Source organism: Microchirus variegatus (genome assembly GCF_963457635.1).
Source record: "Microchirus variegatus genome assembly, chromosome: 13".
NCBI classification, from domain to species: Eukaryota; Metazoa; Chordata; class Actinopteri; order Pleuronectiformes; family Soleidae; genus Microchirus; species Microchirus variegatus.
The window spans coordinates 11,638,681-11,653,989 of record NC_139814.1 but is presented as its reverse complement, the minus strand read 5'-3'; the positions used below and the strand labels follow the sequence as shown (position 1 = coordinate 11,653,989).

The window sequence follows — 15,309 nt, the reverse complement described above, 5'->3', positions numbered from 1 at the left end:
CTTCTACCACATCTATCACATCTAAGTGCCGTCAAATTACCAGTCCAGGGTCAGTACCTTTCTAGATATTTGTGACGGCAAGAAACGCAGACAAAGGACTAGTTCTCAGATGGGCCACTCGCTATCTTCTAAGAAACACAGGCTTTTGCATCTGCACCTATCACAAAGCCAGGGGGGAGTACTTTTGATGTCTGGAGAAAATGGATTCTTCAAAGGCCTGGTGGATATCTTCACAAAGTCTGTTTCTCTTTGCTTCAGAAACTCACTACCAACACCTCCATCACTCTGACATGAAAACATTCCTCGGTGTCAAGGAGAGCGACAGCAGTTTGTGTCGCTCACTGATTATATGGATATCCTGTATAGTCCAGGTGAGATCATCAGTTCCAGGTTGCTCTTTTACTACATTATAGCTAAGTTTTGATCCATCGGCGCACTCCAGTCCATCACTCAAGGCTTAAAAATCCACTGCAAACTCTGCTCCTTTGACGTTTGCCAGCGTCTTCACCTTCTGAAACTCTTTGAGTGTTTTAACATGAATGCTACAAAACAGTATGTAGTCTTTATCCAACTCAAAGTTCACTTTCTCTCTTGCCCCCGTTGGGTGTCAGGCACAGCAGCAGCGTTGGAGTCTGTTTCTGAATATCGGTTGTGGTCTCCATGTTGTGGCTAAACACACTTTCGTGAAATGCTGTGCTATTCATATGATAATGATGTCCAACAACACATGGAGTGTCAAAAACACACGGGTGTAAATATGACAGCAAGAAAGGCCTCTCTTTTTTTAAGGTCCATAAGTTGAATTCAAGGATTATTTTTTTTTTTTAAATGTATTTTAAGTTATTTTCCTTCACTTTCCTTCACTTCTGTTGTTCCTCTGCTTCCATCTTTCCTCCCACTTTCACACCAAAAAACTCACATCAGGTGGATACAAAGCCCTTTGCACAAGGCGGTCCAGCTATGCATGTGAAGTGTCACAGTGTATGACAGTCGCTAGGACAAAAGCGTTGCAGACAGGAGCAGCATTGCCACTGTGAGAAGAAGGCGGTCGCGTGATGGGCTGCTGCCACTGACGCTTTTCTCCAGCTTGGGAGCTTCAGGGTTAAATTCATCTGAAGAGGAAGGAAGAGAGGGAAGTAAATAAGAAAAGTGAGAAAACAGAGGGAGCATGAGTGAGCGTGAACAAAGCCACAGAGATAGTGAGTGTGCCAGACAGAAGGAAATGAACCATTACTACATTATTAATTCATCAATCTAAAGGCTTGCATGCAAATTGTGTTTTAACATATGCAGAGAAAGAGACACGACGCAATTATCAACAAACCACCAGTTATCATCAGCACTGCTACATATGGCTATTTCCCCTGTGGGAGGGAAAATTAAAAACACTTTTTGTTTCTGATCCGTCTCTTTTGTTGCACATGTATTCCTCTTATCACACTAACGATGTTTTCATCCTAGAGGGATTTCAATCAAACCAAATTACTATGGCCGCACCATTGATTAGACACAACAGAACGTTAGCTGTAGGGGGAAAGATTGAGGAAAAAAAACTGGGGGAACACATTGTGTAATTTTCAGTAAAAAACTGGATTACACCGAGTCATTAAATCTCGTCTCCACATAATGCTTCCCATTATTTCGGGAGCACTGTTACAAGCAAAAATAAAGCAAAAAAAAAAAACAACCCAAACAAATCTATCACAATAATGTTTGAGGCCAGTCTGGGCAAGCTGCGGTGAGATGTTGGTTGAACCTGTTTTCTGTTTGGTTTTCTATCAGGTAATCTTACTAAGTGCAGAAGAAAGACGCAGTTTCTTACTGATGCCAGTCACTGATGCCCACATAAGACGGGAGGGTTTAAAAGCTTAAGATGGGGCATTCTCATGCTGCATTAGGGGGAAAAAAATTTTTTATATCTTAAAAACTTCACAAAAGTATAAAAAAATGTATTCCAACAAGGACATAAGGGAGAGAAAAGGGGGAGGCAACGGCACACAGTAAAGGCCACAGTATACTTCTCCGACTGTGGAATGCGTTATCCAACTGTGTAACCACGGAGACCCTTCTAGCTTTCATAGTTCTCCGTTGCGGTGCCGGATACGCACTGCAATTTTCCACCCGATCAGTAGGGGTCGCTACGCAAGGTTGTTGTGCTTCTGGCTACAGTGAGCAATGGCGTCCGAGAGAGAAAGACTGTTGTTGCAGCTAAATAACATTGAAACAGTGGTCGTTTCTCACCTGAAATATTATATTTTTTAACGCAGTTTTAAGATCATTTGAGGCAAGAAATTAGCCATTTAGAGTCTAAACATGTGGTTTGTGTATTAAGATATGACGTATTTATAGTGACGTTGTCGGCGGTGATCAGCTTCGCCTCTGTAGACGCTCTGTGCGCACAGTGACCGGCACAGAGCAGCGTTATCTCAGCCTGTCCTGAGGACCAATCGCAGCCCTTTGCCGTCTCCGTTGTCATTTGACGGAGTGACGATATATTTCTTGCACCCGAAGACGACGGAGAGACTCTCCGACAGCCTCTCCAGCGACATAGAGGGGTCTCCGTAGCCTACGTAGAGCACTTTACGCAGAAGAATACATTGGGCTTAAGTGGTCCAGACAGCCCGGAGTCAAACCAGGGACCTGCTGCTCACAGAACACGAGCCCGTGTGGTATCTGTCGCGCCAGACAGCCGTCAGGTCACCTTAACCTCTTGCGATATAATGGGAACAACACCCACAAAATGATATTTGAGTGTGACGTTAAAGCCTTGTCTGGTATTTACTGAACGTAATAGAGATTAATTGGCTACAAGAGAAACGCAGAGATAACAGAGACATGACAGATGTGTGGAATTTTGTTTTTCTCCGTCTCCGAGTAAACCATCCAGTCAGTTTCCGGCTGTGTGTGCGACTGTGTGGCTGTCAGTGACGATGACACAACAGTGACATTCACACCACGAGGAGCTCAAACAGACAACACTGTGAAGGCGGGAGGGCTAGTATTAAAGTAAAGAGCGCCGTCCCCACATTGGGACTGCAAGTCACGGCATCGCCGTCATCGTTTTTTTTGTGTGTCTCCAAAAGGTTACATCAGCCATTACAGGGGTAAAATGTATAGTCTCTGACCATCCGCGTCTTCACACGAACAAATCTCTGCGGCAACAACTTCCACAGGCGCTTTGTGAACAGATTCTCTGACAGTCACAAAGCTGCAGAATATGCACCTTTTTCTAAGCCCTTGTTATTTAGAGAGGACGCCCTTGGAAGATGAATACGGAGGACGCTGGGAGCCAGAGGCAATAACAAGTTACCAAGAGGTCCCCCGTACAACAGTTAAAATCACAGCACAATTGTGGGATACAAGCAATCAATTTTCAAGTACACAACTGGGTGCAGTCTTGTCTGTATGGTGTATAACTACAGACAAGCATGCTTGGGCAGCTCTCCTGTCCACGATAAACTGCCCCCGGCATTTACAGTGAGATAAAAAAGCATCAGCACTAGACTCTCAATGAGAGGAAATGTGTTGTCTGCTCGGATAAAACCCGGCGACCCAATAATGGCAGACTTGCAGCAAGGTGTAAACAACACGGGGGGAGATGGAGCCATCATGTGTGATTACAGCTGTACAGGTCAGCGAGAGAGGTGCAACAGTTTAGAGGACATTAGTACACTCTCTGCCCACTGCTCTGTAGATTGATGGCTTAATGCCAGCGCCTGCCTTTACACTGCAGCAGCATGTTCATCCAATCATGACCATCAAGCACCGCTAAGATAAGACATTACGCATTACATTACATTACATTACATTCATTCATTGTGAAATGGTGTAAGGAACATAAAGGTGAAATCCTAATACTCTGATATTGCAACCTAGGGAATAAAAGCCCTGAAAGAAGCATCTACTCATCAACATCTGATATCTTTGTGCTCTATAAAAAATAATCACTGTAGCTTAAAGCTGCAGTGCATAACTTTTAATTGATCATTGTTGTTGTTGTTATTTTGCTGCCTCTGGTTTTTCTGAACAGAAACAAAGTAACATTAGTTTTATGCTACATCCTTCGTCTGAAAACAGGCTTTGTGAAGCAATACTATCAGACCTGACTATGAGAGCGTCTGTGTGTATCCACCAGCAGCACAGCAGTGGGTGGGGCTAAGAAGCATTCATCTCATTCACCTGCTGAATGCCTGTGTTTATTATTTTGAGCAAAAAAAAAAATCACATTTGAAACTTTTCATGGGTGCATTAACTGTTTGCAGCCGTCTTACTTTACTCGCACAATGTTGCTGTTGCGTCCGTCTGTCTTGACATAATCCAATCACTTCCTGTGTGCAGTGTGGAAATATGTTTGTCAACATACAGTTGACATACTGCAAAAAATTTAACTATATTATATTCAATTTATTTATTTATTTAATCACACTATTTTTTGGACTGATTTACTTATTAAGGCTGAAGATACTTAAAGGTGCCATATGTAAGAATGTGGCCAAAAACAGTTACTACATTCAAATTCAAAACACCAAGGTCTTTTAGGTCTCGTTTTCTGATGTAACTGGCAACCCGTGGTTGCTCGGCAGCTGAGACTCTACTGACTGCAATGATTGGTAGACGGCGGTAGGTGGCGCCACATGCCAAAACATGATTTCAAAACAACAATACATTTTTAATGCAAATATTTTGTCTGTACTGTTGTTGTTGGTGAGTTCAGTTTGTTATATGGACATTATTCCTGAGTCTCTGTGACATATTAGGAGGATTTTATGGCCAGTTGCTTTAGATTTATTACATAATGCACCTTTAATGCAATTTGATTTGTTTCAAGGTATTTTTTCTTGTTTAAAGAAAACTTGTAATTTTCTTGCTGCACTGGCAGATCATTTTGCTGAGAGCTGATAGACTTGAGCAGCATTTTGTGATGTGGTCTGATCATGTGAATCTGAATGTAACAGTCATTTGTTCATATTTAAAAGTTATGCACTACAGTTTTAAACAATGGAGCCTGCGAGTCTTGTGTCAGGCAACAGAATCAACAGACATCTGGTGTGTTCAGCTGTTTATAGATCCCGTATCATGCTCATTGGTGACTTTTCCAACATGAGAGGAGCAGTTGACCAATTAAAAATGTGTAGGTGGGATGTGAAATCAGGATTTGGTATCCTTTTTAGAACCTGTTGGCTCTATCATCCGATATTTTGTGGCTTCCCATGTATCCAGGCCAACACTCTTCTATAAAGGTTTCTACACTGTTTAATCTGATGAGCAACATGAGACACAAGGCTGGACGTTAAGAGGCAACATCTCCTTTTTTGCTCTCTACAAAAACTGTTTGCCTATATGAAACCAACTGTTTGAATAAAAGTCCATTTTCCTGAGGAGTTAATGGTCAGTTCTTAGTTCCAGGGCGTCTTCAGAAGAACATGATGTCCCTTTTGTAAAGAACGCAGCCCATTTAGAGGAAAATACAATAAAACACCAGTGTGACTGACAGCTGGTATCGTCCAATAGGTGCCTGGTTGCGGGTCTGTGAGTCTCCGCTGGCCATATTGCCTATCCTGAGGCTTCAAAGTAGGAGTTTAGATTTCTCTTTTTTTTATGGCTGACGTCACCACTAGTTGCCACCTGGTCAGAACCTGAAAGGTAACCAGAAAAGTTCAGGCCCAATAATTTTGTCCCTCACCTACAGATTGTGCAAATCCACGAGCAGAATCTGTTTATCGAGGTTACAGATGGACATTTCATAATAAGAAACACATGATTCAAGGATGCAAATGTAAATTCCTGCATCCTGTTTCAAACTGTATTTTCTGGTCCACTGCATATTTCATTTCATAAGAGGGAAATGTTTAAGGGTAAATATGTCACGGATGGAGAAGAACACACACAGTATACTAAGCCTTGCTGCAGGACTCTATAAAGTAATTATGTATTCAAGCAAGAGGCAGCAAGACTGAGGCTGAATTCTTGTAGCACATCAAGTCAATTCACACTTAAACATGTCGTTTCCTGTTTATTAAACCGTGGGTCTTGTTTTGTTTGTGCCTTTATGAAGTAGAATCTACAAATGTAGTAATTGCTGAGACGTGGAAGCGCTTTTGTGAGTCAGATTATCTGACAGGTTTTTATAAAAGCTATCTTGTTGATAGTGCTTACACTGCTTACACGCAGATATGCAAACAGTGACAGCATCTCATTTCACCAACATAAACTGCGATGAGTGTTTACAGGAGACAGCTCAGCTCATAATTGGCCTCTTCCATGTAAGCTTGGCTGACCTGAGGATTTGTTTACTCGTTTTTCTTGCCTTTATTTTTTATTTTTTTACCTGGGGGGTCACCACAAACGTTCCTGTATCTAAGCGATTAACGTGATGAGAACGGTCCAACACTATGTTGATCAGGAAAACGTGACGCGGAAACACAGGCAATGATAAAATAAACACGGATGACAGGAAGTCCAACCGTGTGCAGTGGGGAAGAACGCTTTGTTGATGCTAAGCCTGAGTCTGTGGGCTGGTCTGGTCCTGGAGGTGAGTCATGAGTGGGTGTCCAGCGGTCAGCAGGGCCATCAGGGGTATGGATTGTTTTCAAGTGTGTTTGTGTGTGTGTGTGTGTGTGTGTAGATCTGTGTGTCCTGATTGTGTTATTCCTCCAAATGTATTCAGCAAAATGCATCACAAACGCCAGAGGCTATGTTTTTTTATGATCCTCTGCCAGTTTGTGTGTGTTTTTTTTATTTTTTATATTAAATTCCACATAAGCCCGAGCCAGAGTTAGTGCTGAGCAATTCGCCCACCACCGAGCTTTTCTTTTCTCCTCTGCCCCCTCTCTCTCTCTCTCTCTCTCCCCTTTTCTCTGTCTCCTTTCTAGTTTTTCTAGTTTTCTCTCTCTCTTATCTGTCTGACTTCATCTCTCCCCCTCTTTCCTGCCACACACTGCCTACCTCTCTCCCCTCTGTCCCTCTCGTCTACTTCTCTCACCTTTCAGTTTTCTCTCTCTCTCTCTCTCTCTCTCTCTCTGTGAAGCTAAAGAATCTAGCTACTTGTGGCTGATGGCTCGAGAGCTCTTGTCACTGTTACTCAGCTGGACTCAGTTTCCATCTTAGGCAGGTCACACTCTCTTAGCCCTGGTCACACGCTTCCTACAGCTCCCAGAAACAACCATGCTAAATGATTCCCAGCGAGGGGGCTTTTGTTTGAGATGAGAATGAAAGAAAGGGAGAGAAAAATAGAGGGTTTATGTAACCAGTCAGCTGCACAATCCAGTCGCTCGCTGACAAGCTTTTTCCTTAAGTAAACATGGAGCTTTCATTCCGTACAAGACCTCTGCTGACCCTGCAGAGTTTGTGCAGAGGAGAAAGTAAGACTTTTTCTCTCTCTCTCTCTCTCTCTCTGTGCACCTGAGGTACAGTTTGTGGGTTATTGTATTTCAAAACATTAAGGGATAATTCTGCTTTGTTACGACTTAGTCTTGGCCATCCTTCTTATTGGCAACGATAAAACTTTACTCGCCTCAAGTTAATAGCTGAGATCCAGGAACACATCTGATGGGCTAATAAAAGCCATTTGATAAACAGCAGGTCTTAAACAAACCCACAGGTTAGCCAAACTCATTTGTAAGACAAACATTACACTTTTTCCCCCAGACTGTCCTCATATATTAGAGATCATCATCGTCCAAGTATGTGCAACTCATTAAAAGCATGTGTGCTCACATGAAACGATGACACTGGATATTAATGTCTGTTTGTGTAACTATTAACATCTATTAAGTTGTAATAAAAAATGTTGTCATAGAAAGATAAATGTATATACACATGTGTTTCTTTCTTACATGGTCTGTACAGTTATAATAAACAGTGTAAATCATGTGAATGAATGAATAAATAAGCTTTTTTCATTATTAAAACAAGTTTTCTGATTGTTTTAGCTTCTTCAATGTGAATATATTCTTCATTTATTTGCTCCATACAACAAAGAAATCATTAAACGTGAATCATTTTGGTTTGTGGACAAAACAAGACATTCGAGAACATCATCATTTCTAGGTTTGACAAACACCGATCAGCATTTTATGGATTAATCGGGAAAATAATAGTCAGATTAATCGATTGTGAAAATAATCTTTAGTTGCAGCTGTAAATCAGTCCTTTAACAGTTCAGCAGGGGGAAATTCCTTCTCTGCATTTAACCCATCCTCTACTAGAAACCTTGCTAGATTGAGGAGCAGCAGGGCAGCCATTGAGGAGCAGCAATGGGGGTTGTGTACCTTGCTCAGAGGTACCCCATGCTCTTTTTTTGACCCGATGGGGACGCGAACCCTCCGGTTACAAGCCAAGTTCCCTTTCCACTTGGCCACTGGCTGTCCTCAGTTCTGGCGTACACTGCTGAATCCCTGTATCTGCAGTGATCAAGGTTTTCCCTCCTGTTGCAAAACTCTCATCAGCAAAAAAGAGAGGCTCTGCTAATCAATCAGCTATGACCTGATATGGATTTTCTTTTCCCCAGCAACATATACATAATAATAATAACGCAGTTTGTTCCCTGTAATGATTGGTAGACAAATCAAGCTTTGCAACCGCGGCCAAATATTGACTATCGACTCTCGACTGGCTGCTGCACATTTTTTTTTCAGCAACACGGAAACTAATGTCGAATCACTCACCGAGGTTGTGTATTTTGATGTTTGGCCTAACTGTGTAGTCGGTAGGAGTCTGACTGGAGTCGTCATCTGTCTGGGAGACTGAGAAAGGACACCACACATCCACGATGAGAGAGAGAGAGAGACGGCAATTAAAGAAAAAAAATTCATCGAAAAAGTGAAGAGTCAGAGAGAGACAAAGAGAAAAAGAGAAAACGTCCAATTAAAATGACAACACTTGGTAAAACGTGCATTTCAGGCCTCATTAAACTGTGCACAGATACAGCGGAAAACAAAGAAGTAAGTACACGAGAAACCACAGAGAAATCCTGGACTGTGGACTGAATCCAAGCTTCCATCTGAAGATTGAAATCATTACTCCATTTGCTGTTCGTCTAGACACAGAATTACTTTCAGTCTGCCAAATTAACCATGAATAAATGATGTGTGGGTTCGCTGAAGGGCAAGACGTGTATACATCTTTGTGCTTTTAAAAAAAAAAAAAAACGAAATAAACCGCTGCGTGTGACTGTGATGCCAGTGTTGGCAGGAAGTTGGCAGGTATCTATTTGCAGATGAAAAGCGTATGACATGAATATTCACGTCTTTTTTTTTTCTTTTTTTTTTAATCTCGTTAACGGTTAAGGAGAAAAATGGCGTGGAAGCAGCAGCGGGTTTATGATGGCAAGCTGTAAAACTGACCTCGCTGTGCAAAGGTTGTGACTAAATGCACACGCAGCCATTCATGCACACGCACGCGTTCGTTTTATGGCTAACAAACGACTACACCGTTGAACTCCTGCAGCTTGGACACGCACGGTGCATACAAACACACACACACACATACACATACATACAAAAGCAAACGGAGGCGTGGTAGATGCTTGGATAGATTAGTCGTGACACTGGAATGGGGGGGGGATGGTGTTAAGGTGATGTGTACACAGGGGCTGACACTAGTTTAAGTGTGGGATGTATTAGTGCTGACAAGGTTAGAGGAGTGGGGGAGGCTCTCAGCACTGGGCTCTCTGATCAAAGGCCTGCAGGGGAGAGAGCAGGCTACCAGGGTAAAAATAACACACACACACACACAAACACACACGCACAATATAGAGCAGCAGAACGACAGAAGAGATAGACAGTGAGGGAGATGGAGGGAGACGTGGTCAAGATAGTGGAGGAAGACAAAGATGCAGTGACAGAGAGAGAGAGAGAGAGACAAGGTGTGCAGAGATCTTTCAGCTTAATCTGTGCTTTTTTTTCCTTTTTTTTTTCCTTTCTATCTATTGTATGCTTTCACAAGAGCATGTCATTCACAGACAGAGATGGAGCTTCACTGTAATAGCAGTGAGACAGGGAATAACATTAAGCCATCACACTCAAAGCGCCGCTTCGAGGGAATAAAAAAAAAAAGACGCTATCATCAAACCCTTGCCAAGACAGCACGAGGCAGAAAATCCTCTCTCTGAGACACAACTGTCAGATCTTGTTTGTTTTTTTTCTCTCTCTCTCTCTCTCGTTTTCTCTTTGTCCCGTATTTTTCTGTGTGTGTTTGTGTGCTCAGGTGATACAAAGAGATAGCAGGGGGAGAGCAAAGTGGAGACAAAGTGACACAGAAATAGAGGAAATTGTATGAAATGAGTGGGGGGTTATTAGAGTTATTAGGCCTCACCCGTGGAGCAGCAGACGTAAACCCTCAGTCTCAGGCAGCTGTGACCGTGGTGGTGGGTGGGTGTGGCTGAAAAAAAAACACACCCGACATGTTAACCTTGTGCCCTCTGCAGGCAACACCGCCCTAAACAGTCAGCTGTGAGAATTAAAAACAACAACTGAATGTATTAGAAACATCAACAAGTCTGAGTTTAAAGGAGAAGTAAATAGTTTATAGTGACATCTAGAGGAGAGGCTGAAATTTACAACAAAGACCTGCTGCTCTGCTCACCCCCTCCCTTCCCTGAGCGCTACGGTATCCGCAGCTGGTCAAATATCTACCGCGGCCGTAGCAGACGAAGCGGAGAGAGTGGAGGCGGGACTTCCGCTACAAGTAAAGAGACGCTTGATTTGTTCTCTCGCGTTTGTCCTTACAGGCTCCGGTAGAAACATGGCATCTCGCTGCTAACAGTGGTTATGCGACCGCGGCCCGCGACCATGTTATTTTAAATGACTTTTTGAAACACTACGAAAATGAAACAAAGAATATTATACAGACTAGACAATGCAGGAGCACATAATATGTATAAAAAAGTGGATTTTGGGTCATATAAACCTATAAATACTACATATTGTCCCTTTAACAGGAGCTGACAAGCGAATATGCACATTTTAATCTCAGATTGAAGATCCAGTGTGCATCATTTCTGTTGTTGTTTTTTGCAAATTTGCACCATGTTGTAATCCTAGAATGGACAAACATCTCTAAACACTTTGAACGGGTATCACTTTGCTGCGATATACAAATTCACAACTGGATCGTATATAAACCCTTCACATTGATTTTTTATAAACTATTACATTCACTGTACCCTCAGGCTTTTCCTAATCCATCACAGTAAGTGGCCTTACTTACAGATGTAATAATACTCCTGGCCCACATTGAACTCGTAGCCCAGCGAGAAGGCGCTGTAGCGCTGGAACTTCTCAGAGAACTTGATGGGCGCATGAGGCGCGTGGGGCCGGTTGCACTCCCAGCGCTTGAAGCCCATCTGAGGATCGCAGGTGCGGTAGCCGCGGTAGTTGACCATGTAGAGGACGTACTGCTCGGCCACGACGCGCTCCAGCGTCCCTCGCTGGCTGGTGTTGTAGTGTGGGCAGTAGATGTCCAGGTAGTCGTTGACGCTGACCTGCACCGTGTATCCCTCCTTCCGTAGCCTAAAATAAAAACACAGAAAAGAGGAAGTGGCATTCAATTAGAGGCGGGTTAAGGAAAAAGGTTTTTTTAATGTTTTTATTTCATTATTTTTTTTTGTCCGCATGACATTTGCTTCTCACAGCCCTGCCCAAGCTGTGCAAGGAAACCAACTGGACAAATGTACGCTTTATGTAACAAATTGGTATTTAGCCCTTAATTAAATCTGTGCCACAGGTTCACCCATGGTAATTTGCTGTGGGAATAATACACAACTCCTTATATGGACATCCTGGAGGTGTGTGTATAGGTCAAATATTCAGGCTTTAAACATTTGGAAGAATTTTACGTCTTCTTATGTGTTGTTGAGTCAAAGTTATGATTCATTTTATATCACAATTTTAGTTGTGATATAAACTAGCAATAATTGTGCAGAAGTCAGAAAATTAGACTGTTTTTCCTCTCTGAACTGTGACGTATATCCACATTTCACAAATTCAATCCGATATAAATTATATAATATATATATATTTTTTTTTCATCAGATTGCCTAGGTTGTGCTAAAAAAAAGGATACAAGACACTCTATATTGCACAGTCTTATACCCTCTGTTTATACTGTATGTTACATAATACTTCAACTTAATATGATAATAAATAATCTTTAGTGATGCTCAGAGGTGGATTTGTGTACCTTTTTCATGCTGCGATAGCAGTTTCCTTCTATTTCTGTCTTCATGCTAAACTAAACTATTCCTTCCAAGCCTCAAGCATATTTTGTTTGACTATTTATGTTTAGCATTCATTATTTAGTATTTATTATTATTTAGATAATCCAATGCAATATAATAAAATGATTAAATCCGTACAATGTTGTGTTGTGAGTGACTAAAGTCAACTTAAAGCTACTTCACAATGCTGTTAAGCAACAGATCCTCAAATTATCATCAGGAAAATATCATCAATGAATCAAAACATTTTTAGCTCAGTTTAAAACACAACAACAACACAACGAGGCTAGTTTCTCTAAACCGTTCGCCGAGACTTGATAACATCCTCTTCTCTTACTATTGCTCTTTTCACCCCTCCCTCTCTCTCAGAAGCACACAGTCTTACACACATGCCTGCTATGTTCGGGATGATAATCTGAAAAAACCTTCCTTCATTTTCCTCTTTGGGTCAGCGACAGGCTCGGTCACTGAGGTGGGAGGGAGAACCTGTCATTGGCGATGTATGCTCTGGCCACAGGGGAAGTGGTCTGCACGGGGTGCATATGAAAGACCAAGCTCCCTTGGAAACACACACCAGTGAGTGAAGGAGCAGACTGTGAGTGTCAGCAGGTGAACTACACTGTAAGGTCGAGTACATGTGTGTGTGTGTGTGTGTGTGTGTGTGTGTGTGTGTGTGTGTGTGTGTGTGTGTGTGTGTGTGTGTGTGTGTGTGTGTGTGTGTGTGTGTGTGTGTGTGTGTGTGTGTGTGTGATGTACATGACGGCACTTTCAAAACTCTGTGACTATGATGTCGTATGATTTCGCATTCAGCCGCCATCCTGCGATCTTGACTGTTTTTAAAACTAAGTACATTTATTGTGTTAATTACACAATATGTGATTAGACAAAGCAGAAGTCATTAGAGGTGAGCTGATGAGGTGGGAATTGTCCTTGGCTGCAGTGAGGCGTAGCCTGCACTAACTAGCTGTAATGACACATTTGCACCAGTAGGTGGAAATATTGTGCTGCATTGTATTTAAAGACCAAACCTGCTGTCTTTCTTGTCTGCACCCATTTATTTTCCCCTTTCCTGCTTCGTCTCCTCGTTCTCTTACACATTTTCACACACACCAGCCTCTCATTATACACACACTGTGCCAGCACATACTCAGGAGCTGTGGACACGCTCTAACACACACACACCTATACGTTACAATGCGTTACTAGGTCAGGCCTCCAGAGGGATTATTATTCAATTACAAAATGAGGATCAGAAATGTCATAACACTGCTCTCTCTCTTCCAGACTCTCGGTCTTTATCGCCGCGGTGTTACAACTGCTCCCTTTTCTGGATCCTCTCATCCTTTACTCCCATCCTCCCTTTCATCTCCACCTCCTCTCTTCATTTACACACGCTGAGGCAGATGAATATCAGTTCTCTTAACCGAGGTTCTTTTCGGGGGCCATCAATCTTATCTATGCTTTCTATCACCGCTGCTCAGATGTCAGATGACAAGACTTTTTTTTGTCTTGCAGTGTTGCGAGGAGAGACAACACAGCGATGCTTCAAAGGGACTATATTTAGAGGGGGTGATAGAAAAAAGGGGGTGGAAGTTTGAAATGGGGGGAGAGAGGTGAGGTAGAGCTGAGATAAAGAGGTACAATGCAAGTGGAATAAAGAGAACAGTAAGGAGAAAATAAGAGTGTGTTGAATATAAAGAGAGAGGTGTGTAAATATGGCTGAGATGATGCAGAATGTGTGTCACCTGTTTAACATTTTGTCTATTAAATAAATATATAAAATGTCAGTATAAGTGGAAAAAAAATCTCTCACAGAGCCAGTGCTAACGATTGGACGCCGCCAGTTTTGTCCAAAACCAAGCGACGACCGGTCGTCACGTCACCTTTGAGAAACTGAACTACCATTTTGAAGCCTCCAGAATCCCATTTTGTCCGGCGCACCATGTCACCGCGCCTGCAATCAGGCTCCTATTCGGCAAAAAAAACAGCCGTCAGTCCACTCACATATACGCGTCATGACTTATCATCTTTAAGCTGCTAAATGGGAACATGATTTAGAAAAATCACCATCATGTGCTATTGAAGGAAGCCTGAAACTAGTGACTGACAAATTCCCACAGACTTCCATTCAAAATGGAGTCAAGATACTTTCACTTCCTGTGAGAATGACTTCATTATACAGTCTATGGTCCAAAGCCCTGTTCACTACTTAATTAACATTTATTTAAAACAAAACAAAGTACTGTTGGACATATTTTACTTCATATACCAGAAAAAATAATCATTATATTATAATAATAATTTGTTTTCAGCTCTTCTTATAATACTGTAGTTTCAGAGCTATTTCAACATGCAACCCTGTTGTTTCATTGTTTTGGCTATCACTCAGCCACACTAGATGTTGCGACACAGCAGGGGGACCATTTCTTGCAAACATAATGTCAGCAATAGATGAAGCAGGAGAGTAAAAATAACTGTAGGAAAAGAGAAGGCAAGGTGCTGCAGAAGAGGGAAAAAACAGAGGGGGGAAAGAGACTAAAAAGGGTGGGGTGAGAAGAAGAAGAAGATGGTGGTTGAGAGGAGGCGGGGAGTCCCGCTAGGTGTATGCTGTTATATAAGCAGTCCACTTAGTGGGACAAGACAGAAAGGTTGCAGGGCAGATAGGAACGCATGGAGGAGAGGAGAAGAAGAGAAACAGAGGAAGGTATAGTGTGATGAGATTTAATAACTTACAGTAGAGGGAAGAGGGGGAATGAGAGGGAGAAGAATGATGCGTTGAATGATGAAAACAAAGAATGGGACAGAAAGAAAGGCAGAGGCTGAGACAGAGACATAGTGTTCCCCAAGGGTTGGACATGTATGTGGTAAAAGTGCATGAAAAAGACTGATGGCTCTCTTTCTCTCATTGTCTCCCTCTTTTCCTACAGCCTCCAACTCTCCTCCTCTCGCTGTGCTCGTGCATTGTCTTTTGCTGTCTCATCATTATTTTTTCCTATGAGTGGGAGAGCATAGCTAGTTAGTAAAGCCTGCACAACGCGGTGAAGGCTGCCAGGGGAGGCAGAAAACACGTGGGGAGGAGGAGGAAGAGAAAG

General features: G+C 42.3%; 1 protein-coding gene across 1 annotated transcript in view; it reads right to left on the bottom strand.

Annotated features, from left to right (window-relative positions):
- Window positions 1-993: 993 nt before the first annotated feature.
- efna3a (ephrin-A3a) overlaps window positions 994-15,309 on the bottom strand; it is a gene marked incomplete at both ends in the record, with an annotated part of 80,065 nt that continues 65,749 nt past the window's right edge. The window contains 4 exons of the mRNA XM_083900124.1: window positions 994-1,112; window positions 8,667-8,744; window positions 10,315-10,380; window positions 11,209-11,510. Coding sequence (XP_083756250.1) covers window positions 994-1,112; window positions 8,667-8,744; window positions 10,315-10,380; window positions 11,209-11,510 — 565 coding nt within the window. The remainder of the gene's footprint in view (window positions 1,113-8,666; window positions 8,745-10,314; window positions 10,381-11,208; window positions 11,511-15,309) is intronic.